At 38.8% G+C, this 23,164-nt stretch overlaps 1 protein-coding gene across 14 annotated transcripts in view; it reads right to left on the bottom strand.

Moving 5' to 3' along the window:
- Positions 1–21,672, bottom strand: part of LOC122998621 (MAP/microtubule affinity-regulating kinase 3-like) — an 86,774-nt gene extending 65,102 nt beyond the window's left edge. For 4 of the 14 annotated variants that reach the window (XM_044375566.1, XM_044375563.1, XM_044375568.1 and 1 more), the window contains exons 1-5: positions 21,008–21,670; positions 14,001–14,183; positions 12,643–12,696; positions 2,279–2,327; positions 85–150 (exon numbers count right to left, since the gene is read on the bottom strand). In XM_044375566.1, the coding sequence (XP_044231501.1) occupies positions 85–150; positions 2,279–2,327; positions 12,643–12,696; positions 14,001–14,183; positions 21,008–21,058 (403 nt within the window). In that variant the 5' untranslated portion in view covers positions 21,059–21,670. Of the gene's footprint in view, positions 1–84; positions 151–2,278; positions 2,328–12,642; positions 12,697–14,000; positions 14,184–16,707; positions 16,834–21,007 lie in introns of those variants that run through there. The other 10 variants (XM_044375561.1, XM_044375565.1, XM_044375564.1 and 7 more) reach the window with 8 other exon arrangements.
- Between the last annotated feature and the right edge of the window lie 1,492 nt (positions 21,673–23,164).

Here is a 23,164-nt window from a genome sequence, read left to right as displayed (position 1 = left end):
ACATTTCAAACTACAAATGAGACGGTACATCTCCGTCAGACAGGTTTGACATGTTTTCAACGGTTTAAACTTCTCGTGTCTCACCTCCGCTGGCGTACTCCATCACCAGGTAAAGTGTCCTCTCCGTCTCAATCACTTCAAAGAGCTTGACTGAAGAGGAGAAAGAGAAGACACGGACAGGAAATTATAAATTCAATTATAACTTCAGACGGAGGAGATCCACACACACACACACACACACACACACACACACACACACACACACACACACAGAGAGAGACAGTAATGAATTCATGGACACGAACATCGAAAATGTTTCCTAACAGACACCCAGAGACAGTGAGTGGAAGGAGGGGAAGGTGGCGGAAGAACAGTCACGTGTTTCTGTTTGTGCCACGTCGTGACGCTGCTCGATATTTACTGTACAGGTCGAAAAAGTTGATTCTTTTACCACAGTATGTTGAGCTCGCTGATATAAAAGGAGTGAGTGATGAGCAGCGGTGAGCTGCTAAATATAGACAAGGTGGGATGTAAGACAAAGAGAGAGAGAGAGAGAGAGAGGGAGAGAGAGATAAAGAGTGTATGGGCTGGTAAGCGCTTACTATCACCCCCGGTAATTATAATCACATTTCTGCAGAGGAAATCATGGAGCGCAGGGAAAGGAAATTAAAAGTAATTAGTGGGGAATCACGGCAGGCTTGTCTGATGTGCACATGGTGTGTGTATCCGATGACACACACACACACACACACACACAAAGAAAACTCTTTTGGAGCTTTGGTCTGACATTTAGGATCATGTTGGACCTTGCAAACACCATGTCGACTTCCCAACTGCCCTGCCAGATCTAAATCACGGTGCCATTTCTCATCTTTTTTTTTTTTTTTTCTTCCCCCCTTCTTCTTTCCAGTCCACGTTCGAGCCCTCAACAGCAGAGGTTTGTGTGTTATTGGCTTCTTCTTGCTGGTGCAGTGGTTTGGTGTTAGCTGGTATTTCCTCTCGCAGCCGGCTGTGTGAAGCCAAAGTTTTGACTGCTCCCGGCAGTGTGCGCTCGCTCTTGTTTATTGATCAAAACCGCTTGATCTTCTAACACCAAACAAAGCGGAAAGAAGTGCCCTCCAGTTTTGGACTCAATCAATCACCTACAGCTGCCCGGAGAGGACAGGAGTCAAAGTTTATATCATGTTAGCGTATCGTTATTTCAATTTGTACGCCTTTTACTTAAATGTCAAGGATGTTTTTTTTGGCATTGGCTTTAATGTGTGACCTCCTAATATTCTGCATGGCTTGCATATTTACAAGAACCTTCAAATTTCCAGCTTTGACAGGATTTTTTTTTTTTATATACAAAAGAATGTAACAGTCTTCTGTGGTGTTTGTATAAAAAAAATGCACTAAAAAGCTTCACTAAAACTATATGTAACATAAAACAGGCAACTGCAGATAAAACAGAGCAACATGCTGGTGTTTCATGTGACTGTCCAGGAACAGAAAGGTCAAAGGTCAGAGCTCTTGCACGTCAAGTTTCCCCAACCTGATCAATATAAAACGTAAATAACTGAGTCTTCATTGGTAGCAGAATATAAAAAAATATATATATATAAACAGTTTTGGAAATATCTGAATTTACATGTGCAGGAATTCAGAATAGATTTGGATCATCAATATTTTGGGAAATACACATATTTACTTTAAGAGACAAGAAGATCGATACCATTTACAAGTCTGTGTGTTAAGTAGAGAGTAAGAGTCAGGATGTGGTTAGCTTAGCTTAACATAAACACTGAGAGCAAGGGGAAACACCTAGCCTGGATAGTACAAAGTTAGAAAAAAATCCACTTACAAATCTACCACTAAAGCTCACGAATAAATAAACTGCATCTCATTTGACATGTGAAAAGAAAATGAGTGGTTTCAGGGGTAGTTTCGTGTTGTTGCTGGCAACCTTACAGTGACAAAAAGAAGGAGGAAGGAGTAATGTTGCAGCATGTAAATTCTCTCTAAAACCACACATTTTGCATCTTTGTTTGGGAACAGATTAATATAACAAGATACACTGTGTTAATTAGTTCTGAACTTTCCTCCCGTTTCTAGTCTTTATGCTAAGCTAAGTTTAGCCGACCGCCTGCAGCTCCGTACTTAACGTGCAGATATGATATTGATCTTCATATTTAACTCTGGAGAAGAAAGCAGATAAGCACATTTCCCACAATGTTGAAGTATTCCACTTAACTGAATGTGTGCTAATATACAGTGTGCATGTGTAAGATCCACTCACCTATATTGGGATGATTCAAGATCTTCATTATTCTTACTTCTCTGAAGAGCTGAAAATAAAAGAGAAAGTGTTTACAAATCAAGCTGCAGGGTTCAGTAATTATACTACATTCTGTCTTTAGTAATATTCTCCTTTGTAACACCTCTGACACCAGTTAATTAAGTCACGCAGCAATATTTCATTAGAAAACACATTTTCAGATTCATTATTTTCAGTTTCTGTCTTGTGTCTGAAGTTTTTGTGTCCTGATGTGATTCCTGATGAGGAGGAAATACGTCAGCTGCTTCAACACTGCTGTTCTTATTCTTAGCTCACTCCTATTCTTAGGCGGCTCATAACAGGAGATCATGAGTTCAGAAATCCAAACACTGGTCCTTGTGCTCGCCAACGTCAACACATTTGTCAAGGAAATGTGATTCATTTTGTCACCGACCGGCACCAAATCACGACGACAGGATTCCCGGCAGCACAGCGCCGGTTTAAACCAGCCTGAGAGATGCTCGTACGAGACGGCAGACTACCCGCTGTGGGGTCGGAAAAGGGATCTGAATCGAGTTAAACATGCAGCATCACATCTCCACCCCCCTCCACTAATAATAAGACACTCTGTCGGCACACGCTCGCTTCCCCATCAGCATTCAGAGCGACCAGACAAGCAGATTTGTAACGGCCAAAAAAATGCTTTTTAGCCTTCCGTTCTGTACGAGTCATAAAGGAGAAGCAAGTGCTATTTATTATTGATCCGCTGTTAACTACACCGCGCTCGCTTCCTTTCCATAAAAAATATAAAAAGGCATCAATCTTTCATGAGGCGGGAGTAGCCGCTGAGTGCTAGTTAGCTCAGCGAGGAGCAAATCACAGGCCAGAAAACACACACATATCTTCTATCAAACGCACAAACACATACGGCAGGAAATGTATCGCTACAGTGTTTAAACTTCATGATAATCAAGTGGTCTTTCTGAATAATATCAGATAATGTATTGATTATTTAATCCACTGAGTAAAATATTTAGTCTATAAAATGCCACAAATAACGACAGACGTACATCCTGAAATTGCTTATTTTGTTTGAACGTCAAAATAAAATCCCCGCTGTTCAATTAATAATGATAAACAAAGAAAATCAAACAAATGCTCAAATAATTAAGCTGTAAACACCAAATGCTCAACATTTTATTTGCTTAAACCATTTATCAAATATTAAAACTGTTGTAATGTTTTCATTTTATAGATGATCATTTCAGCAGCACCGGTTAAGATGTTGTTTTCATAACATTTATTTTGAAAAATTGTGTATATGAAACATATTGTTGAGACAATCATTTATCGCTCTGATACACAACTGTTCTTTTCAAATTATTTATTACTTTGGTGACTAAGTAAGCAAACATGATGTCAGGTTCCTCCTAAATTATCAGAGCATAAAATATCTTAAAAATGTCAATTTTGTTTGAAAAACAGTCACAAATTCTACACTATTGAATTAATAATGATATGAAACAAGTTATACATTTTTAAAGCTATAACCACCAACTGTTTGACATTTTTTTTCTGGATAAAAAGATGAATCAATTATTAAAACTGTCAGTTTTCACTGAACTGCCAAGTTATTTCAGCAGCACTGTAAGTGTGTTTTTTTAGCTTTAACTTTGACAAATCGGCTGAAATATCTCGTAAAAGTAATAAATCATTGTTAACTTGTGTTTTTTTTTTTCCTCGTTTATCTGTAAGCTTGTATCTATTCTCTCAGCGGGGAGTGAAAGGAACAACAAGCGACGAGACAAAAGGCTCGCTGACAGATTCGAACCCACGGCGCCTCGAACCGGCGGATCCACCGGGACGCCCTGTGAAAGCCTTCTGTCCTGAACCCTCCGCTGCTGGAGTCTGCCTGAGAGGCAAACAGATGGTGACAAACAGCGGGTGATGTTTTCACATTCAGTTTGGTGCTGCACGCCGAGCTGCTCAAACACACACACACACACTTACACAATGCTGTAAAAATGTGATACATGTCGTTCACCGTCTCTCGTGTTTCACACCGACCCCTGTGCTCTCTGATCTAGGCCCGCCCTTGTGTGAATCCACTGTGCTGATCTTCCATTTAATCTTGTTTTATTTCCTGTCAACAGTTTTTTTTTGGGGGAGTTTTTTTCCTATTTGAATCACAAGTCTGAGGATAAAGGATGTTGTTTGCTGTAAAGTCCCCTGAGGCAAATTTGTGTGTGTGATCAGTGATGGCGACAGTTAACCGTTAATCAGTTAACCACCGAGCAAATTTTTGACTGGTTACACATGTCTGTCTACGGAATAATTTGCATACTAAGGTTGGGTACTGAACTTGTTACTTCATGTTAGATCAATCGCTGCCAAATTTCGGTACCTTGTGGGGCTGAGAGTGAGCACAGCCCCGAAATAAGTTCTTAAAAAAAAAAAAATCACACATTTACCAATCGAAGCGTCTCACTGACAGGAGCACCGACCCCGCAGATACAAAGAGACGTGACGGATCAATTTTTCCAACCTGCACGGTGGCTAGCAGCTAGTTAGCATGGCTAGCATCGTTAGCATAGCCGTGCCGTGTATAAAAATAAGGGGTGTAGCTGCAGTGTCTCTGGTTTAACAGCACCGTGTTGGGGCAGGTGACAGGTGTGTTTAACCCTCCTGTTGTCCTCGGGTCAATTTTGACCCAGGAGGTGTCATTATGTGCTGAGTAAGAAATTATCAATTATTTTAACTATAGTTGAGATCAGACTGGTATGTGTAAAAGTTTAGTCGAGATACTGTTAAAACCATTTCAGTTGTTTTGATGACAGAACCTGTTGTCCTCCCGGGTCAGTTTTGACCCGGGTGGACAACAGGAGGGTTAAGGTATTTGTGTGCTCTGTAAGACGTCACGGCGAGGATATAAAGTCAAACAGCTGATGGACTGTTAGCCTAGCATGCTAATCCTACGGTCTATCTGTAATTACAACATATATGTTAGTTTGTTATTAAGTCATCACTCAGTTGATGAGCCGAATGATTGAGAACAATATATAAACTAAACAATTAACTATAAAAATCAGTAGTTGTAACTCTAATTGCATCTTTTATATTAATAAAATGTTTAACTTGAAGACTTTTAATAATCATCATGAAGACATGACTGTTCACACTCTTATTTATTATTAAATATTTGTACTCTACTGTGTTTTTATCTACATTTTATTTATTCCTGTCTCCATTTTTATCCATTTTCCTTTGATCCTCATAATTATGTCTGTGTTTGTGTTTAATCCTCATCTCTTTGTACATGTGTCTATGTATAAATAAATTGACTTGACATATTCTCATTGTTACCAAAGCAGATTCCATCTTTCTGCATCCTTCAGTTATGCAGAAATCAGCTTAAAAAACAAAAAAAAACTGTTGTAAAGATAATAACTATCACTTCAAATCATAACACATTATTTCAAAATAGTAATTCAAACACTCAGATCCAGCAGGGAACGCCGGCTGTGGGAGTTACAGATAATAAATCTTGTTTCGTTCCCGGCTGTGAGACGGCTGAAGGGTTAATTATGAGCTGCAGTCAGGACGGGAGTTTTGGAAGCCATGTTAACAAACTGAGTCTGTCTGCTGCTACGAGGAGGAGGAGGAGGAGGAGGAGGAGGAGAAGAAGAGCCTGAGGTCTCCTCACTTGTCATTACTCCGCCTGTGATCCCGCTCTGCCCGTCATTATACTGAAAATACTCTCCTGAGCTCTCGCAAAAAGTACAGAGGAATAAATCTGAGCTGCTTCTCCGCGTCACAGCGGAAACATCTTCACTGCTGCTCAGGAAGAGGGAAATAATTTTAGGGCGGCTGATGCTTGCTTTTATTATTGATAAGTGTGCAGATCATTTTCACAATTGTTATGTCTATGAAATGTTATAATTCCTTCAGGCTCGAGGTGACGTCTTCAAATGTCTCAAAATCCAAAGATATTCAGTTTATTATCATGTATGACACAGAAAAGCTTCAAATTCTCACATTTGAGGAGCTGCGAAATGAATATAAGCTGAATATTTGGCCATTTTGGTTGAGAAAAACTACTTCATTTATTATTTGATTATCAAAAATAATCATTTTCAGTCAATTAACTAACTTTATATTGATGGTTAATCTAAAGAAACAGTGAAATAGATCCAGTCCAGTTATTCTCTTAGTCAGAAACAAGTTTTTTTTTCCTCAACTCTGTGACTTTGTATATTTTTTTGGGCACAGTCTGTACTGTCCTATATAGCAGATATGGGCCTTCTGACACCTGGATGTGTTGGAGGAAAAAAAAAAAAACAACAAACCAGCAAGTATATGGGAATACTTTGTCAGGTATGTTATGCAGTAAACAGAATTAGTGGAAAAACACGAGAGACTGATGATTCACCGCATGATACAACCATTAAGGTTAAACCTGCTGGTGATCTGCTCATACCAGCGAGATGATGCACAGCTGTCGTCCTCGGTTACATAATCGAGTCTCGTGATCGATACGAGGCACCTTCGGGTTGAAATGACACACGGTTTGAGGGTGCGATCACACCCGACTGTTTTTTTTTTTACAAATCTTGGTGTAAAAATCTCACCGAGTGTTTTTCCTGTTTAGGTTAACACAACCTCAGTGACAAGTGATCTGCAGCTCGTAAACAACATCACACGGTTAGATCAGTCACAGGGTTGTTTTTTTTAGTAAACTTTGATCCCACCAGGTTACAAAAAATTCGAGGTGAGTCACAATAAATCTGTTTAACAGCTCCTGTCTGTGTGCTTTTTTTTTTTTTTTTTTTTTTTTGCTTTAATTGATCTCCGGTGTTCATTTCTGTTAAAAAGAAATTTGCTCTTTACCGCATTTTGTTAAGCTCGGCCTCCCGAGAGAGAGAGAGAGAGAGAGAAGCTGCTTCTCAGTGCAGCTATTTAACATCCTCTAAAGCTCGGATGTTATTGTTCTCATTCGGCCAAATAAATCTACTTGAGGGAGTAAACGCTCTGGTTCAGATTTATTGCTCCCATCACACCCACTTTAGGACACTTCAGAGAAAATGTTGTTTTTGTTGCAGCCTTTTTTTTTCTTTTTTTTTTTTTGAATCATGAGCTGCAGATCAAACTGCTGCAGACTTTAAAAGAGAATTATAAACTTTGAATTAAGAGTGTTTGGGTTTTCTCTCGCCGGATCAATTTAGTACAGAGGTTCCTAACGTCACAGGTCATACTGTGTGTCTCTGACTGGTCAGCAGTTTAGAGGCCTGCAAAACTCAGACTATAGTATCTCACCACACAAAAGCAACAATTTGAGTTAAATCCAAAGTGGAAAAAATTATTTTTTGTGTTTTTTGTTTTCATTTCAACTCCTGTAATCATCTGATCAGACTGGCAAACACTGGTTTAGTAGATTAATTAATATGACTGGATATTGTTTGAAACTGTCTGACACCTGAACTTCAGTGCCGATTCCAAAGAAATACGTTTTTTAATACAAGTTTTTCATTAAAAGTCTTTTCTTTAAATTTACAAAAAAGCCAAATTCCACCAATGCAGAGTTTTTGTGACTTCTTCACACAAAGACGTCTAGAGCTGAAAGGATTAGTCGATTGATTGATATTGTGTGATCGGTTAATCATTTATCAAGCATGTGTAAAATGTGAAGATCTGCTGCTTTTCTGTAAGTTATTCTTGTAAATGAGAGATGTTTGGATTTTATCTACATTGACGGTTGGACACAAAAAGCCGTTTGAAGACGTCACCTTGAACTCTGACAGACATTTTAAACTGTTTTCTGTTTTAGACATTAGCTAAATTATTTAAATCAGAATATATAAGTCAACAAAACTAGCAAACACTCAATGATGGCTTTCAGTACATGCGTTCAATATTCAGTCCTATTAATTAAGGAGAGACTGTAAATATTTGTTCACATGATGAAGAAGAGAGTGATCCTCACAAATCAACTCTTGTTGACAAATGAGTTTATATGATGCACAGCGGAGTTCCTGCCTCCAGGCTCTAATAACTGCTTCATCAGAAGGATAATGTGAGTACAGGGAGCGGAGGTCGCCCCAGACTTCAAGCATTTGATGGACAGTGTTTACATTTAATCAAGACTTCCCAAGTGTCACACTCCCTCCTCTGACCTTTGACCTGGAAGACGACAAGAACCCTCTGCAGGCTGAATCGGGACACGAGGAAGAAGAGCAGAGCGCGAGCTGGAAGCAGTTCGCCAGCAGCCGGTGACAGATGTGAACGTCGACTCAGCTCCTCCAAAACTATTAAGAACAGTGGCTGAAAATAAACATTTAGGCTTCGGAGACGATATCCCCCGCTATCAGCCTCTCGCCAATTCTTCCAGTTACATAAGAGGTCAGGACACAGAAGTGCCGGCTCCGAGGCAGGTTGGCTGTTACAGCGGCGCCGGCTCAAGAGGCAGGAGGGAGCGAGGAGGAGAAAATAAACATCAGATCCTATCCTTTCAAAACTCATCTGAACCTGGACGCAGTGTGTCTCGTGTGGCTCGTAGTGATGAACCTACAGAGAATTATCAGCGGCTCTGCAGCTCCGCTCGGCTTTACTGAGCTTTATAGTGAGTTTCAGCTCATTGTTTAGCTGTCTGGCTGCAACTTTACTGTTTTGGTTCGCTCTCATAGCGTCGTTTCCAGCCGTAGCAGGCAGCTGTTTTCAGAGAAAAAGCTCTTAAAAAAGCCACTGTACACTACCTGCTCAACACCGAGACGGTTAGCTGTAGACTAGCTGGTGAACATAGAGGATCATTTAGCAGCTAAAGAGCCTGATATTTCCCTCAGGAGTCGGTAGAAAGCAGAAACAGAGCTAAAAGAGAGTGAATATTGGACTTATATTCACCAGGTGGACAGAAACACGACTCCAAATGAATGATAATGTCGCTCCGAAACTGCTGGATGTTTGCTAACGAGTTCAACATATCAATTTGAAAGGTGATGATGCAGATTGGTGACAAATTAAAGGAATAAACAGAGTGAATGAGTTGAGAGACAGTCATTCAGATGCTTCTATGGAGGACACGAGGAGTCACTGATTGGTTTGATGAGTCAGAAAACGATATGAATCACATGCTGAGGCCTTCACAGTCACCACATCTCAACCAAACCTTTGGAGCTTCTGGATGACAAATGTGTTTTATATCATCATCATTTCTAGTTGACATTATGTGTGTATGTGATGTGCTGTGTGTAGCTTTGTATTTTGTATTATGTGTTCTTTTTTACTGCTTGTTGTGCCGGTGTATGTTTGTCTGGGACTACAGATGCAAATTAGCTTCAAGCTAACTCTGGTGCAGTGCATCTTTAATGTTTCAAACTGCACACTGTCCCGTTCAATAAATAAATAAATCAAATCAATCGTCATCATTCAAAACACCAGATGACGGTACATGATTTGGAAGAACGATGTTAATCTCTCACTTCAAAAACCAGTCTGTTCGTCACTACTTGTTCCTGCTGAGAACTAGTGGACAAATAAATCATTTAATGCAGATTTAAGTTGTTGAGCCCCGTTCAGGACTGTCTGGTTCCCTCGTTTTTCCACAACAGCTCTTTACATTTTTGTGATTGTTGTCGCTCGTCTCACGATGTGACTTAGGAAACGTGCCGTCCGTTCTGTCTAGCCGCATGTTACTACGTTATCAAGAGAACATATCATTGTCTAATTTTCTTATCAAGGACATTTTCTATCACAATCTGTGTTTGTATCGTTTGTATTTCTCAGCTCTACCACACACACGCCTCAGTGGTTTTAACGCCAACAGGCCCGTAACGAAGATCAAACCCCGCAGGATTAGTGCTCGCTGAGTTTCATATCCTTAAGATCAGCCGCAGATCTGATCCATGTCAGGGTTTCCTTCAACTGAATCTCCAACTCATCGGCAAAAATAGAAAAGATCGAGCCTATATATAGAAACACATGACATGAATTGGAACATTTTATGTGTCAATCATGTAAAAAAGGTGCTAAAGTATTTAAATGTGTTTTCTTTTTTTAAGAGTGTTCCAGTTCCTTAAAATAAACATCAGAAGGAATATAAATCCCTTGTGAAGCAGCAGGAAAAATAACATCTAAGAGATTTTTTTTTTTCCTTGACTGTGACAAAGCAGTAACCTAAAAACAACAAGGATAGCCGACAAAAGCCTCACGCTTTGTGTTTCCGTGAACAGCGCTGTCATGACTCAGTGTTTTTCTGTCAGCGTAGTGTCACAGCCAACGCCAAAGGGCCCGGGCCTCTGAGATACAAAGGCCAGAATCAATGGAGCTTTGGAAAAACTGATGGAAAACCACTGCCGACCGCTGAGAGAGGAGCCGAACAGCGGGGGCCAGCTGAACATCAACACCCGACATCATCACCGTCACCACCAGCGGCAGCCGCCGCCGCCACGCTCTGCCCCGTCCCCTCTTATCTGTCTGATGAGCAAAAAAAAAAAAAAAAAAAAAAAAAAAAGCCTCCGGAGCTGCAACAGCCCAGTCGATATCGCTCTGACTTCCCCGAAACCGCTTCCAGGCCGAGAGACAAAATGTACAGCAGCGCAGATCAAAACAACCACACACACACACACACACACATCTCCCTCGCTAATGAGTGTACACACAAAATAAAAAAAAGGAGACAGGCTTATGGGCAGCTCATTCTTAGCTCACTGACTTCAAACTGTAAGTGAAACTGCTTTTCATCTGGCAGCAAAAAGGAGCTTTCACTCTCTCAGCTTGTGAATTTGCATTTTAAAAAAAGGCAAACCCGCTTCTTAAACTTTTCAACTCCTTGTCGTTATTCTACAGCCGTTTATGCTGTGTGATCAACATTTATTTCATAATTATAAGTTGAAGCAAAACTTAATTTGGTTGATTCAACAGAGAAAACAAAACTGTCACACTGACAATCAAACAGCATGAACTGAGGAAAAAAAAACAAAAAAAAAAAAATCACACTTAGTTTCTCTCGGAGGCCGACAGATGTTCAGAGAAACATTACTAACAACTGAGAAAATAAAAAGCAACAGTTTCCAGCAGAAAAGTCTTCATGTGGGCAAATCTGGATCTTCAATGTCTTAAAAGAGGCAGAAGTAGAGCTGGATTCCACAAGTCCAGAATCGATTAATACTAATGTTGCATAAAACGCTTCTCAATTAATTCTGGGAACTTAAAATTTCTTCTTCATTTAACAAGTGAGCGACACAATTGTTTCCTTGAATATAAAACTGTGTATCTGCAGACGGCTGCTAGCTAGCGTTAGCCACCCGGTGGCGACAGACTGAAAACAGAGTATTTTAATTGATCGCCAACTGTTTTCATAGTCGACTCATTGTTTTGAGTTATTTTCTTAAGAAAAACACACCAAAAAAACCCACAAAGCAGCTTTTTATGTCATTATACAATTAAAATCAGTAAGCCACACTTAACACACTTTACAGTAACGAGGTTACTACAGTGCATGTGAACCGATTAACCATGTGACCTGTTTTTTCCTGATAAATCTGCTTAATTAAGTCCATGTAATCACACTGATAGTTAGTTAGTTACAGGTTAGCCAGAGTCAGCTGACCATCCTGAGACACGACACACCTGTAAACTGAAGCACAAACTGAAACTAATCACGTCACGTTTATGAGACTGTTGTGACTCAATGCGGCTAATATATCCAGCTATCATCTACGTTAACTTTTTATTTAAAAAAAAAAAAAATCTGCTTTTTCCGCACGTTGAAATGACTCGATAACCACAAAGGAGACATTTTACACATCATGCAGCTAACTGAACCATTTACAACAAATAAACACGGCATACACACAACATTTAGAGCTGATGTACGACTGCTTTTCCTGAGAAAAGATGAGGATACAAAGAACGATGTCTGGATTTCAAGAATCGATACTGGATCCCTCAAATAAAAATCGCAATTAATCAAAACAAGTTTTTACATCCGGCCGGAGGCAAAATTACTTGAATTCACTCTTTTTTTTCACCCCTAAATTGTCTGAGAATCAAACCTAACACACACATACGATCTCCTCTGAGGCCTCGTGTTTCGATTCTAACAAGCTTTAAAGTCCAAACTCTCATCATTGTGTCGTCGATGTAGAGCTGAATCAGCATCTCCGACGCAAAAAGCATCAAACTAAAAGAACACAAGCCCTTAATTCAACCCCGGGAAGCTATATGGAGAACACATGCTCCCGTCCCAGCATGCCCCGCTTCCCATTTACACAATTAATACTCAATCTGTTGTGCTTCATGAATTAGTAAATGAATTCTGCCACAGTGTGAGTGTATAACAGGGGAGAGAGAGAGAGAGGGAGAGAGGGAGAGAGAGAAGGGGGGTAAATTACCTTCTGAAGGCTGTTTGGATTCAGCTGTGTCTTGTCTATTATCTTAATTGCCACCTGTGGAGAGAAAAGAAAACAGCATTGAAACGGAGCTAAATGGGACACAAAGGCAAGAGAAGTGAAAAAAAGAGGAAGTGGAGTATGACATTGAAACTAAAAAGAAAAAAAAAAAAGAAAGCAGCACAGAAAAGGAAGCAGACACAAAATGCATGTTTTTTTTTTAATGGGAAAACTGGATTTAAAGATTTAAATGGCAAATCTGAGAGAACTCTAAGTTTCAACATCCTCCTTTAGAAAAAAATACAGCAACTGGCAAATAACAAACAACAGACTCGGGGAAGGGATTGAGTTAAATGTCGTACACTGTGTTATGAAGAAGCTTTTTCTGGTCATCAATTATGAACAAATCAAATGCTCGGCAGCGACAGCTCTCCCTGCGTACATCCATTACTGCCAACAAGGTTTACATCGATATATCTGGCAGTATATGGAGCTGGCAGGGCTGGTGCTGATACCACGTCAGAGTGTTGGCACGGATACCAAAACATCTTACTTTATCTACCTTACTTTGAGCCTTATTTTACCTCTGAAATCTCTATATAATCCTGTGTTTCATCCAACAAAAGAAGCCAAAACGTTCTCTAATTATAAGCAGCTATACAAGAACTTTGCCAAAGTAAAAAAAGAGTTAAAAACAGGCAAAATTTAGATTCAGATCAGGAACTGTTTTATCAAACAATAAGCACGAGACAATGAAGCTGACTGGAAATTCACTGCCCGGCTTTTTTGTACTTCTGTTTTCAATAGTCGGTGCATCAGACACATTCCAGTAAAATATCAAAGTATTGACGTTCAATTTCCAGCCCTGAGAGCCTGTATGAGCCTGTTAATAAAAAAGAAATATCAGCCTAGTGTGTGTGTGTCATCCTCCACCAAAACCACAGAGATAAACTCATCAGCTCTGTGAAGGAGAGAGGAGGTCGAACCAAATCAGTCCTAGTGGTCAAATATTGGTGTATAATCAACGTTTCATAAGAGATTCAGGCTCCAACAGCAGATATTGTGTTAAAGATTGTGGTTTTCCTTTAGGCTACATGTACTTTATGTATTATTTTATGTTATGAAAGTTATGTTTTGGCTTCATTCTTCTTCTCTGCTACATTTCATTACATTTAAAAAATCTTTATTTTATAAATATTCTAGCGACATACATCTAACTTTATCTATTTTTCCAAAAACACGCAGATATTGTTCACCGTATTCCTCTAATTGACATCATCAATATCTAACGGCGTCGAAACAATAATATAACCTGATTAAACTTCCTCTCATTAAAAAACATTTCTCTTTTCCTGCCTCACCTCTCTGCCGGTGAGGATGTGTCGGGCCAGTTTGACCTTGGCGAAGTTGCCCTTCCCGATGGTTTTGAGCAGCCGGTAGTTGCCGACGTGGGGCTGCTGCGGCTCCTCGGAGCTGCGGGGACGCACGCCGGTGCGGGCCGAGCGCGTGCTGATCTCCTGACGCCCATTGCTGTGAGACGTGTGCTGAAAAAAAAAAAAAAGACATATTATTTTAGATGACGTTGAATCGTTCTTATTGTGAAACATCTACATGTATCAGCGGTGACTCATGTTGACCCACTGTGACAAATCCACTCAGGATGTGCAGAGCAAAAAAGATATTTATAGTGCTGCACCAGACAAGGGAAAAAAAAAAAAAAAGCTTTTTATCCCTCAAGCACAGGTGGCAGAAATACGAGTATTTTCCAGGCAGTTTCACCATTTCATCAACTATATAAGAGCCTCAAAACCACAAAGATATTTTATAATCACTCAGTACTTTATATTTCTATAATCTACCAAATTCTTTGATGACTAATCTTTATAATTTGGTCTATGAAATGTCAGAAAATAGTGAAGAATGTCCATCACAGCTTCCCATAGTCTTTAAAATGCTTGTATTGTCTAAACAACAGTTTTAAACCACAAGATATTCAGTTTCATTTCACACAAGACCACAATAAGCACAAACCCCCCTCACATCTGAGAGGTGAGAACAAAAGAAAAAGCGATAATGGTTAATCTATTATCAAAATGGTTGCAGATTCATTTTGTATCAACCTGTTTTAGCTCTAAAATAAAACAACAGCAGTAAAATCTGCCAAATAAACACTTAAATTAAACTGGTAACGTTTGTGTAGGCTTAAATCAGAATAAATCATTTTCTGCTGCTTATGGACGTGTGCTCAGCAGGTTTTTGAGTAAAGGTTGCTTGGACTGGCATGAAGTGGAAAGACGTTCCCAGTGATTGGCTGTCACAAAAAAATAAAGGTCACATTCACACTCAAGTAATTGACAAGGAAATTGCAAAAATGTGAACAGGGTTGAGGGCAAACTGCAGAGTTATTGACCTCTTCTCTCCTCAGATATTCAGCCTTTTGTCCTCCTTATTATCTTATCAACAGCTGGTTTGGTTTTTTAGCTGCCACGACAGTAGATACAAAACTAAAACTGCATATTTCTATTATATTTTCTTCTTCATTTTCTTTTCAAACTGGCTCTGAATTGCCTGTGTTTGAAATGCGCGATACGAATTGGCTTGCCAAAAATACAACATTTAACAAATAAAAAATTCACATTCTGTGGTTAGCAGGTTGTGCCAAAGTCATATCCTGTGGTGGGCACGCAGACTAACTGAAAACAGGATGTAGATCGGCGCACCGAGCAACAAATACAGGTTTGAAAAAAGGTTACTGAAAGTAACAAGGGTCAACCCGTTTACAGCAGACTGGTTAAAAATGCTGATAGCACACTTTTTATTCTAATGAATGAGATTTCAAAAGAGTTAATAGCATCCTGTAACTGACAGTATCTGATTATTTCTCTGTCTTGTATGGTTTGAGGCTGTAAAAGTTGGTGTAACAGTCAAATGTGTGACGCCGAATGTTCAGAAAAAACCATGATCAAAGATTAGCTGCAGGCTGCAGGATGGGAGTCTGGTGTTGTGGTTTTGTTGTGCACAGCTCTGACAGCACCACCAATGGAGAGATTGATTTTTTTTTTTTCTGGAAGGGTGGGGTGGGGGGGGGTGGGGGGGGGGGGGGGGTTGCTGTATCAACCCCTCCCAGGCCATGTAAGTTAAAAAGAAAAAAAAAAAATCTGATAGATACTCGGTGCGGCCTCGGTATCGACTATCCACCCAATGCTTCATTAACAGTGGCAGTGTCCTCTCTGCCCCGCCCCGGCTCTACCCCCCCACTCCTATCCTCCCCCCCCCCACCCCCACCCACAAAAAAACTGACCCCATTTACCCCGGAGACGCTGCAGGCGACAGTGATGAAGTGGCAAAAATTAACAACAAGAGTGCAGATTTTCACACAAACCATGAACTTTATATAAACCAAGAACAGAAGGTCGAACATGATGAGCGAGAAACATCATCTTGACTTTTTTTTTTTTATTATTATTATTCCACCCCACAGAGCACCAATGCAATTAAAAATCACCATAGAGTTATCACATCTTTAATTATATAAGATGTTGTGCAGATATTGCAGCGACTATGAGGTCTCTTTAAGAATATTATAAATAGGAATACCACACAAGATAAAGTTACTATTAGGTAGGACAAGGTCACCACCAACTGAACTAACGCAGCAGACGTTCAAAGTCTCCACCAGAATATTTCAGAGGAGATATAGAACAGCGCTAAACCACAATAAGGTCACTTTAAACTCTCCTACTAAGCAGCACAGACACACTTTAAGTCACTAAAGGAATATTTTAGGACTTCTACAGTGATAGCAACTGAGATAAAAATACCATCAACTAGGATAAGGTCACTGTTGAATACCACAGACACACCACAAAAAAAAACCTCCAGCAGGAACGTTAAGGGAACTAAAAAGATCTGCTCATCATAAAAGAAAACAAAAATCTCTACATTTTTATGTTCTTAAACCAACAATCCCCTCGTTTTTTTTTTTTTTTCCTGGTTGCCTTTCATCCGGCTGACAACTTCCTGTAATGCCTGTTTAATTTGATCCTTTCCTTTTCAGTGGTTACTCACAAAGCTGCGGTGTCTCCTCGCTGCCTGGGAGCCCGTCATGTTTCAACAGGAAAACACTCTGCCCCGCTGATGATGCCCATAGAGATTCCCACCACACCAGATTTTCCCAACTCAGAGCCCCGATAACCACAGAGAGAGAGACAGAGAGAGACAGAGAGGGAGACGGCAGGAGGGGGGGGGGGGGGGGGAGGAGTGCCGGGAGAGGGGGGGGGGACTGGGGGGGGGGGGGGACTGAACTGCGTCAAACCAGCGACAGGCAGCAACACCGAAACCAGGAAACCACAAACTGTCCTGTCAGAGTAAAAGCATTACATCAGCTGTTACGGAGTCCTCCCTCTGTGTTTTTTTGAGACTATTTTGTTTCCATACATTGTCACACTTGACTGAAACGCAGCTTTTTAAGAAAATGTACCATAACAGCTGTGTAAATTTGGTGTTTTGATAAGCTGAAATGCTAAAATTGCCATCAAGACATGTTAAAATAAACCTTTAGTTCATCATTTTCTACTTTTCTTTGGTATATTATTATTAATGCTGCAACTAACAATTACTTTCATTATCGATTACTGTGCTTAACTAATCGTTTGGTCAATAAAACGTCAGGAAACAGTGAAGAATGCTTGTGTCAACCGGTGGAAAAACATTTCCATTGTTTTGTAAGCGAAACAGCCCAAAAATATTGAATTTACTATAATGTAAGGAAAAAGAAAAGCATCTTCCATTCTTCCATTTCAGAAGCTGCGACCATTAAAAATGACTAAAACAATTGATGGATTATATTCTCGATTAGTTGTTTGGTTTATAAAATGTCCAAAAATGTTGATCACTGTCTCCTAAAGCCTAAGGAGACATCCTAAAATGTCTTATTTTGTCTCGACCAACAGTCCACAACTCAAAAATATTCAGTTTACTGTCACAGACGACTGAAAAACCAGAAAATATTCACATTTGAGAAGCTCCGAACTAATTAATCGATCATCAAAATAATTGCAGATTAATTTAACTGTTGGCAACTTATCAATTAATCGACTAATCTTTGCAGCTTTAGATTCAATTTCTTTTAATTGCCTCATCGTTTAACCGACTAATTGCTACAGTTTCATTATTATCCTGTTTTCTAGAGCCAAAGTGCTCGGGTCAATTAACGGATTACTCGCTCGACAGAAAATTAATTGTCAACAACTATTTTGACAGTTGATTAATCATTTTGTTCTGTTTCCAGCCTCCTGAATGTGAATATTTGCTGGTTTCTTTTGTCTTCTATGACAGTTAGTCAGAACAACTGAATATCTTTGGTTTGTGGACTGTTGGACGAACAAAACAAGACATCTGAGGACGTCGCCTTGAGCTCTGAGCAATTATACTGAACCCATTTTCTAGACGAAGCCATTCATTCAGAAAATAACTTGTAGATAAATCAATATGAAAATAATCATTGGTTGCAGCCCTTCTGCCTGGTATTTCCTGCCTGGTGAATCTTTAAATTTACAGCTACTGAAGTGGCCCTATTTTCCCTACAGGGATCAATAAAATTTCACCACATCTTATCAACATCAGTGTTCTGTTTGTACAGTACGAGGTCTTATCTCCAGCTGACTCTCTGCTGCTTGCTACCGTGATGAGTCATGAGATTCTGGCGATACCACATGCAGAAATTACGAGGCTGCAGCTGCACGAACGGGAGATATGGAGAAGAAAGAAAGAAAGGAAAGAAAGGAATGTATGGATGTAAGGATACAACAAAACGGAGATAAATGGAGCATTAGTCTGTAGATCAAGATCATGCCAACTGGAAACACGAGGTCCACGTGAGAAAGTTTGCATTGCAGCTCCAAGAAAATATGCAAACAGGTATAGAAATAGCAGGTAAATATTTAGGTAAAGAAAATTTACAGCTAATCAACATAATATTATTTATTTGTTTAAAGTCGCTCACCCCCCCCCCCCCCATTCCCTATTAGAAGACTCAATATTCTGCAGCACTAAAACAAACTACGAATGTCAATGACTTTACTGGTCTGGAGCTGAAAAATTACTTGATTAAATCAATCAAACAAAGTCAATCAAGAACAGTTTTAACATAGATTGCTCGATTTAGAGTCCAAGTCATTTATCAAGCAAAGCTGCTAAATAATTAGTGGTTCCAGTTTGTCACATGTGAAGATTAACTGGTCAGAAATTACTGGTTTTGGAAATTTTTTGAAATGGGCATATCCCAGTATCTCCTTACATCTTACAACCTCAATGACAGATGAACCATTTCAGTCCCAGATTAGTCGTTCAACAACAAATTAACTGCCAACATTTGCAGGTTGTAGCTTCTCAAAGGTGAAGATTTGCAGCTTTTCTATTTTTGGCAATTTGAGGGCGTCGATTCAGAGTGTAGGAAAATATGATCTTTGTAAGTTCTTTGCTAGGCCTCATTCAATGTATTGATTATTCGATTAAAAGGTGATTTAGAGCAGAAACGATTAGTCGATTAACAGAATATTAATGTGCAACAATTTTGACAAAAGGAATAATCATTGAACTTATTTATCATGAAAAAAAAAGCCAAACATTTTCTGTTTCCAGCTTCTCAAATGTGAGGATTTTCAGCTTTTTTCTGTTTTATATCACTGCTGATTTAATATCTGAAGATTTCACTTTGGGTCTTGGAAAATTTTGACAGATATCTTTCACCGTTTTTATAGACTCAAAATAATTAATAGATTAATCAGAGTAATTGTAGCCCTCATATTTTATTGTTAGTTTTTTGGCAGTTGGTCAGGAAAAGTTATGAATTTTACATCATTACTTTGAGTCGAAATGAAATCCTTTTTATCCCTTTTACATCATATCTGGTCATATTGTGCACCTATTTTAACAACAAAGGGCCAAAGAATACAAAATTTCTTTGTATTCTTGAATCAAAATCCAATCATGTTTTCTTCCTGCAAAACAAAATATGACGTGTGCTTACTTAGGCTTGAACCAACCAATTTCAACCGATAATAGCAGAACATCCACCCATCAATCATTCTTAAACTTTTAGCAGCACAGAGCTAAGATTCATTATGACTCGCCCACTTTTCAACATTTAACTCAAAATACCTCCCAACATTACGCCCCGCCTGTTAGATACTCTAAAAATGCTGTTTCATCTGGACTTTAAAAAGATATATTTGACATTATTTGTAAGGTAAAAAGCTAGAAAATAACAGTACGTTAATTGTTTCCCCTTCCACTCATAAATGTGTTTTTCTTCTTGTTCCTTCAGTTGTGTGTTTGATCTTCACTGTGCGGATGATGTATCTGCAGACACTGTTTTCACATTTGTCTGCTGAACGTGGAAAGTTTCTCTATGACCATCGGAAACTCAGATTTTAAAGGAACGTGCCTACGAGCATTATTTGTAACATCACAACTAGTTTGGAGCCAATCGTGGTCCAATATTCAACAAGTGTGATGTGGAAACTTGAAGCCTCCAGTGAATTAACACTGAGAATGAACTTTACAGTAAAGCAGGAGACATCTTGTGTCCAGCAGTTAAACTTTAGAAGTGAATTATATTTGAATATCCATACATTATGGAAGAGATGTAAGGATTTCAACAAGATAACTGGACTTTATTTTTATGGGGAAAACCATATCAGACACACATTATTATTCAAAGTAAAGTATTTTATAAATATCTTAAAACATGTCTGGAGGATATTTAATAATTAAAATAATTCTGTGTTGTAACATGTTTTAACAGATTTGTCCTTCTTTGAAAATCCTAACCGGAAGCACTAATTGTTACCTTGACGACACTTTTTTTCAGACAGCAGATTCTGTTGGTCACAAGGGGGCGGGACTACTGAAACCCATATTTGGAAGCTGAACGGTTGAAACCCTTGAGTGACAGCTGGAGGGGCCAATCAGCAGCCTGAACAAAATCTACTGTTGCCTGCCAGAACCAGCAGGCAAAGTCCTGTAGTTTTTGTTCGTGGTTGGGCCTAAATATCCTGAGTACGTCCTAATTACCAACAGTCACATCAAAACTTATTGCAGAAATACAATTAAACACATAAATGAATCCCGAGCAGCAACACTGACTAAAACCACAGGGCGTGTTTGACGTAGAGGATAAGCTTGTTTACGATTTACCAACAAAGTGTGAAACAATTAGCTCATCATGCAGCCCAATAACGCAACAAAACGCCATTAATTTCACTTAAATATTCACCTCTTCTTTGGGGTAATTCGATGATATTTGCACCATCAAAGCACAGTACAGTTTGCTAAATAAACCCGATAAACAACCCTTCATACTTACACTTTCCGTCACCTTCTCGTTGACGGTAGGCAAAGGAGTTTTTGTTGACATCTTTTATTCGTCCTTCCTTTAACCAGTCGCCCTCTGACGTCCAAAAATCCACCGACTCCTTCGTCAGTCTGGCAGCCGAAAAAACGCAAAAATTATTGCTTTTGCTTTGCAGCTCTCTCCGAGGAAACAGTCTCAGCATGGATCGTGACAATTTTCAAACCAGACCGGACGTGTTAGAGCCGAGCACCTGAACTGTTAAGACACCGAAAAAAAAATCCTCTACTAAAGAGCATAATAATGTAATGTTTAGATATTTACATGGCGCGTACACTCCGTCCTCGACAGCAAAACGAAATCAGCCCCGTCTATCCGTTTGTGTTTGAGTCAGTGAAGCTAACTAAACTAACGTTAAGGCGCTGTCGGTGTCGGTCGCCACTTCCAAAAAAAAAAAAAAAAAATCGCCCTTAGGCTTTCTTTTCACAATAACAAGTCAGTCTAGCAACGAGCCATGGCGTCTAATGTCACCCGTCAATGTTTCTTGGAGGGATTCAGAAGGTTTTGGTGGCTGAAATACTCGCCGTCGGCTCGGTTTCTTCCATCTCCGGCGGCCCAAAGTGAAGCTGCTCTGTCTGTTTTAGGTGGGACCAAAATGGCTACTCAGCGGCTGGGTTGGATTAGGATGCGTTCACGGACCGCCTGCCGGCTCCGACATAAGAGTTATTCAAAAAAAAACTGTCGAACGACCAACCGTTATTTTCCATTATCAACTAATTTTCTTTCGGTTATTTTCTCGACTAATCGATTAAATTTATTATTAGTCTGTTAATGTGATTTTGTGTGATTTAATGTGTGATTAGTGTTGTGTGCTATCTTGTGTTTTTAGTTTCTTGTTTGTTTTTTTACAATCCTTTTAATTTATGTAAAGCGTCTTTGAATATAAATAATATCTGTATGAATAAAATGTATTATTATTATTTAAAAAACACAAACAAACAACTAAATTCATACAGATTAGATTCGATTAGAGATAAAATCAGATTACGCATTAGGAAAAGCTAACAACTCTCCGCGTTTGTAAAGATACGCAGCAAAAGTCTGTTATATTTTACTTGATAAATGTAAAATAAAAATGTTATCAGAGTCACAATTCAGGCTGCAACTTTCATTATTGATTGATGTACAAGTTATGTTCCTGATGTCTGGTCTATATGTCTGGATTAGGATGCCTTCATGGACCGCTCTCAGGCTCCAACATAAGTATTTTTCATAAAACATCAAACAACCACCTGTTATTTTCATGAACAATTAATCTCCTATCAGTTATTCTCTCAACTTGTCAATTAAAAAGTATTAGTCTGAATTGCAATCACATCAGAATCACGATATAAATGTATTCATGTCTTGTTTTTTTCTGTCCAGTGGACCAAAATCTTAATATATTCAGTTTACAATGATATAAAACAGAGAAAAGCAGCAGATCCTCATACTTGAAGAAGCTGGAAACAGACCATATTCAGCATTTTTACTTGATAAATGCCTTAAATGATGAACTGATAATCTAAATAGTTGCCAATCACTGTTCTGGTTATGAACTAATTGATTAATGGTTGCAGCTCAAATTCGAATCCATTAACTCTGTGAGGCAACTAATCAACAGACTGAATTATTTTTTCAGCATCATAACAGAAAATAACTTTTATCTGAGAACTACAGTACAATATAATATATTACATATACAGTCCATTCTTTTACTTATATATTTTAAGTTATGTACACTGCAATAACTGGATCTTTTTCTGAAATTCAGTAATTAGCTGATTAAATTGGCCTTAATTAAAAAAAGAAGATACATGTAAATCATGTCAGAAATGTGCAGTAATTTCAAAATGACCAATAATTAATACACAAGTTGGCTAAATAAAAGAAAAACAAATTGATTTATAAATTTACATTTACAAAATATCTAGTTGAAAAAGTTAAATTAATGAATAAAATGTTTAATTTTGTGATTTTTATTGTAAGACAATTGTAAAAGTTTTTTTGCGGCTAGACAGAAATATCTTTGTTGGGTTGTTTTTGAGGATTTAGGGCTCCTAGGATTTCTAAAAACCTGACTGACCGTTATCAGAGTGGATTTTGCATGTTCTCCATGTGTTTACATAGATT

Source organism: Thunnus albacares, chromosome 15 (assembly GCF_914725855.1).
Source record: "Thunnus albacares chromosome 15, fThuAlb1.1, whole genome shotgun sequence".
Taxonomy (NCBI): domain Eukaryota; kingdom Metazoa; phylum Chordata; class Actinopteri; order Scombriformes; family Scombridae; genus Thunnus; species Thunnus albacares.
The sequence above is the reverse complement of the archived record's forward strand: the minus strand, read 5'-3'. Positions and strand labels throughout refer to the sequence as shown.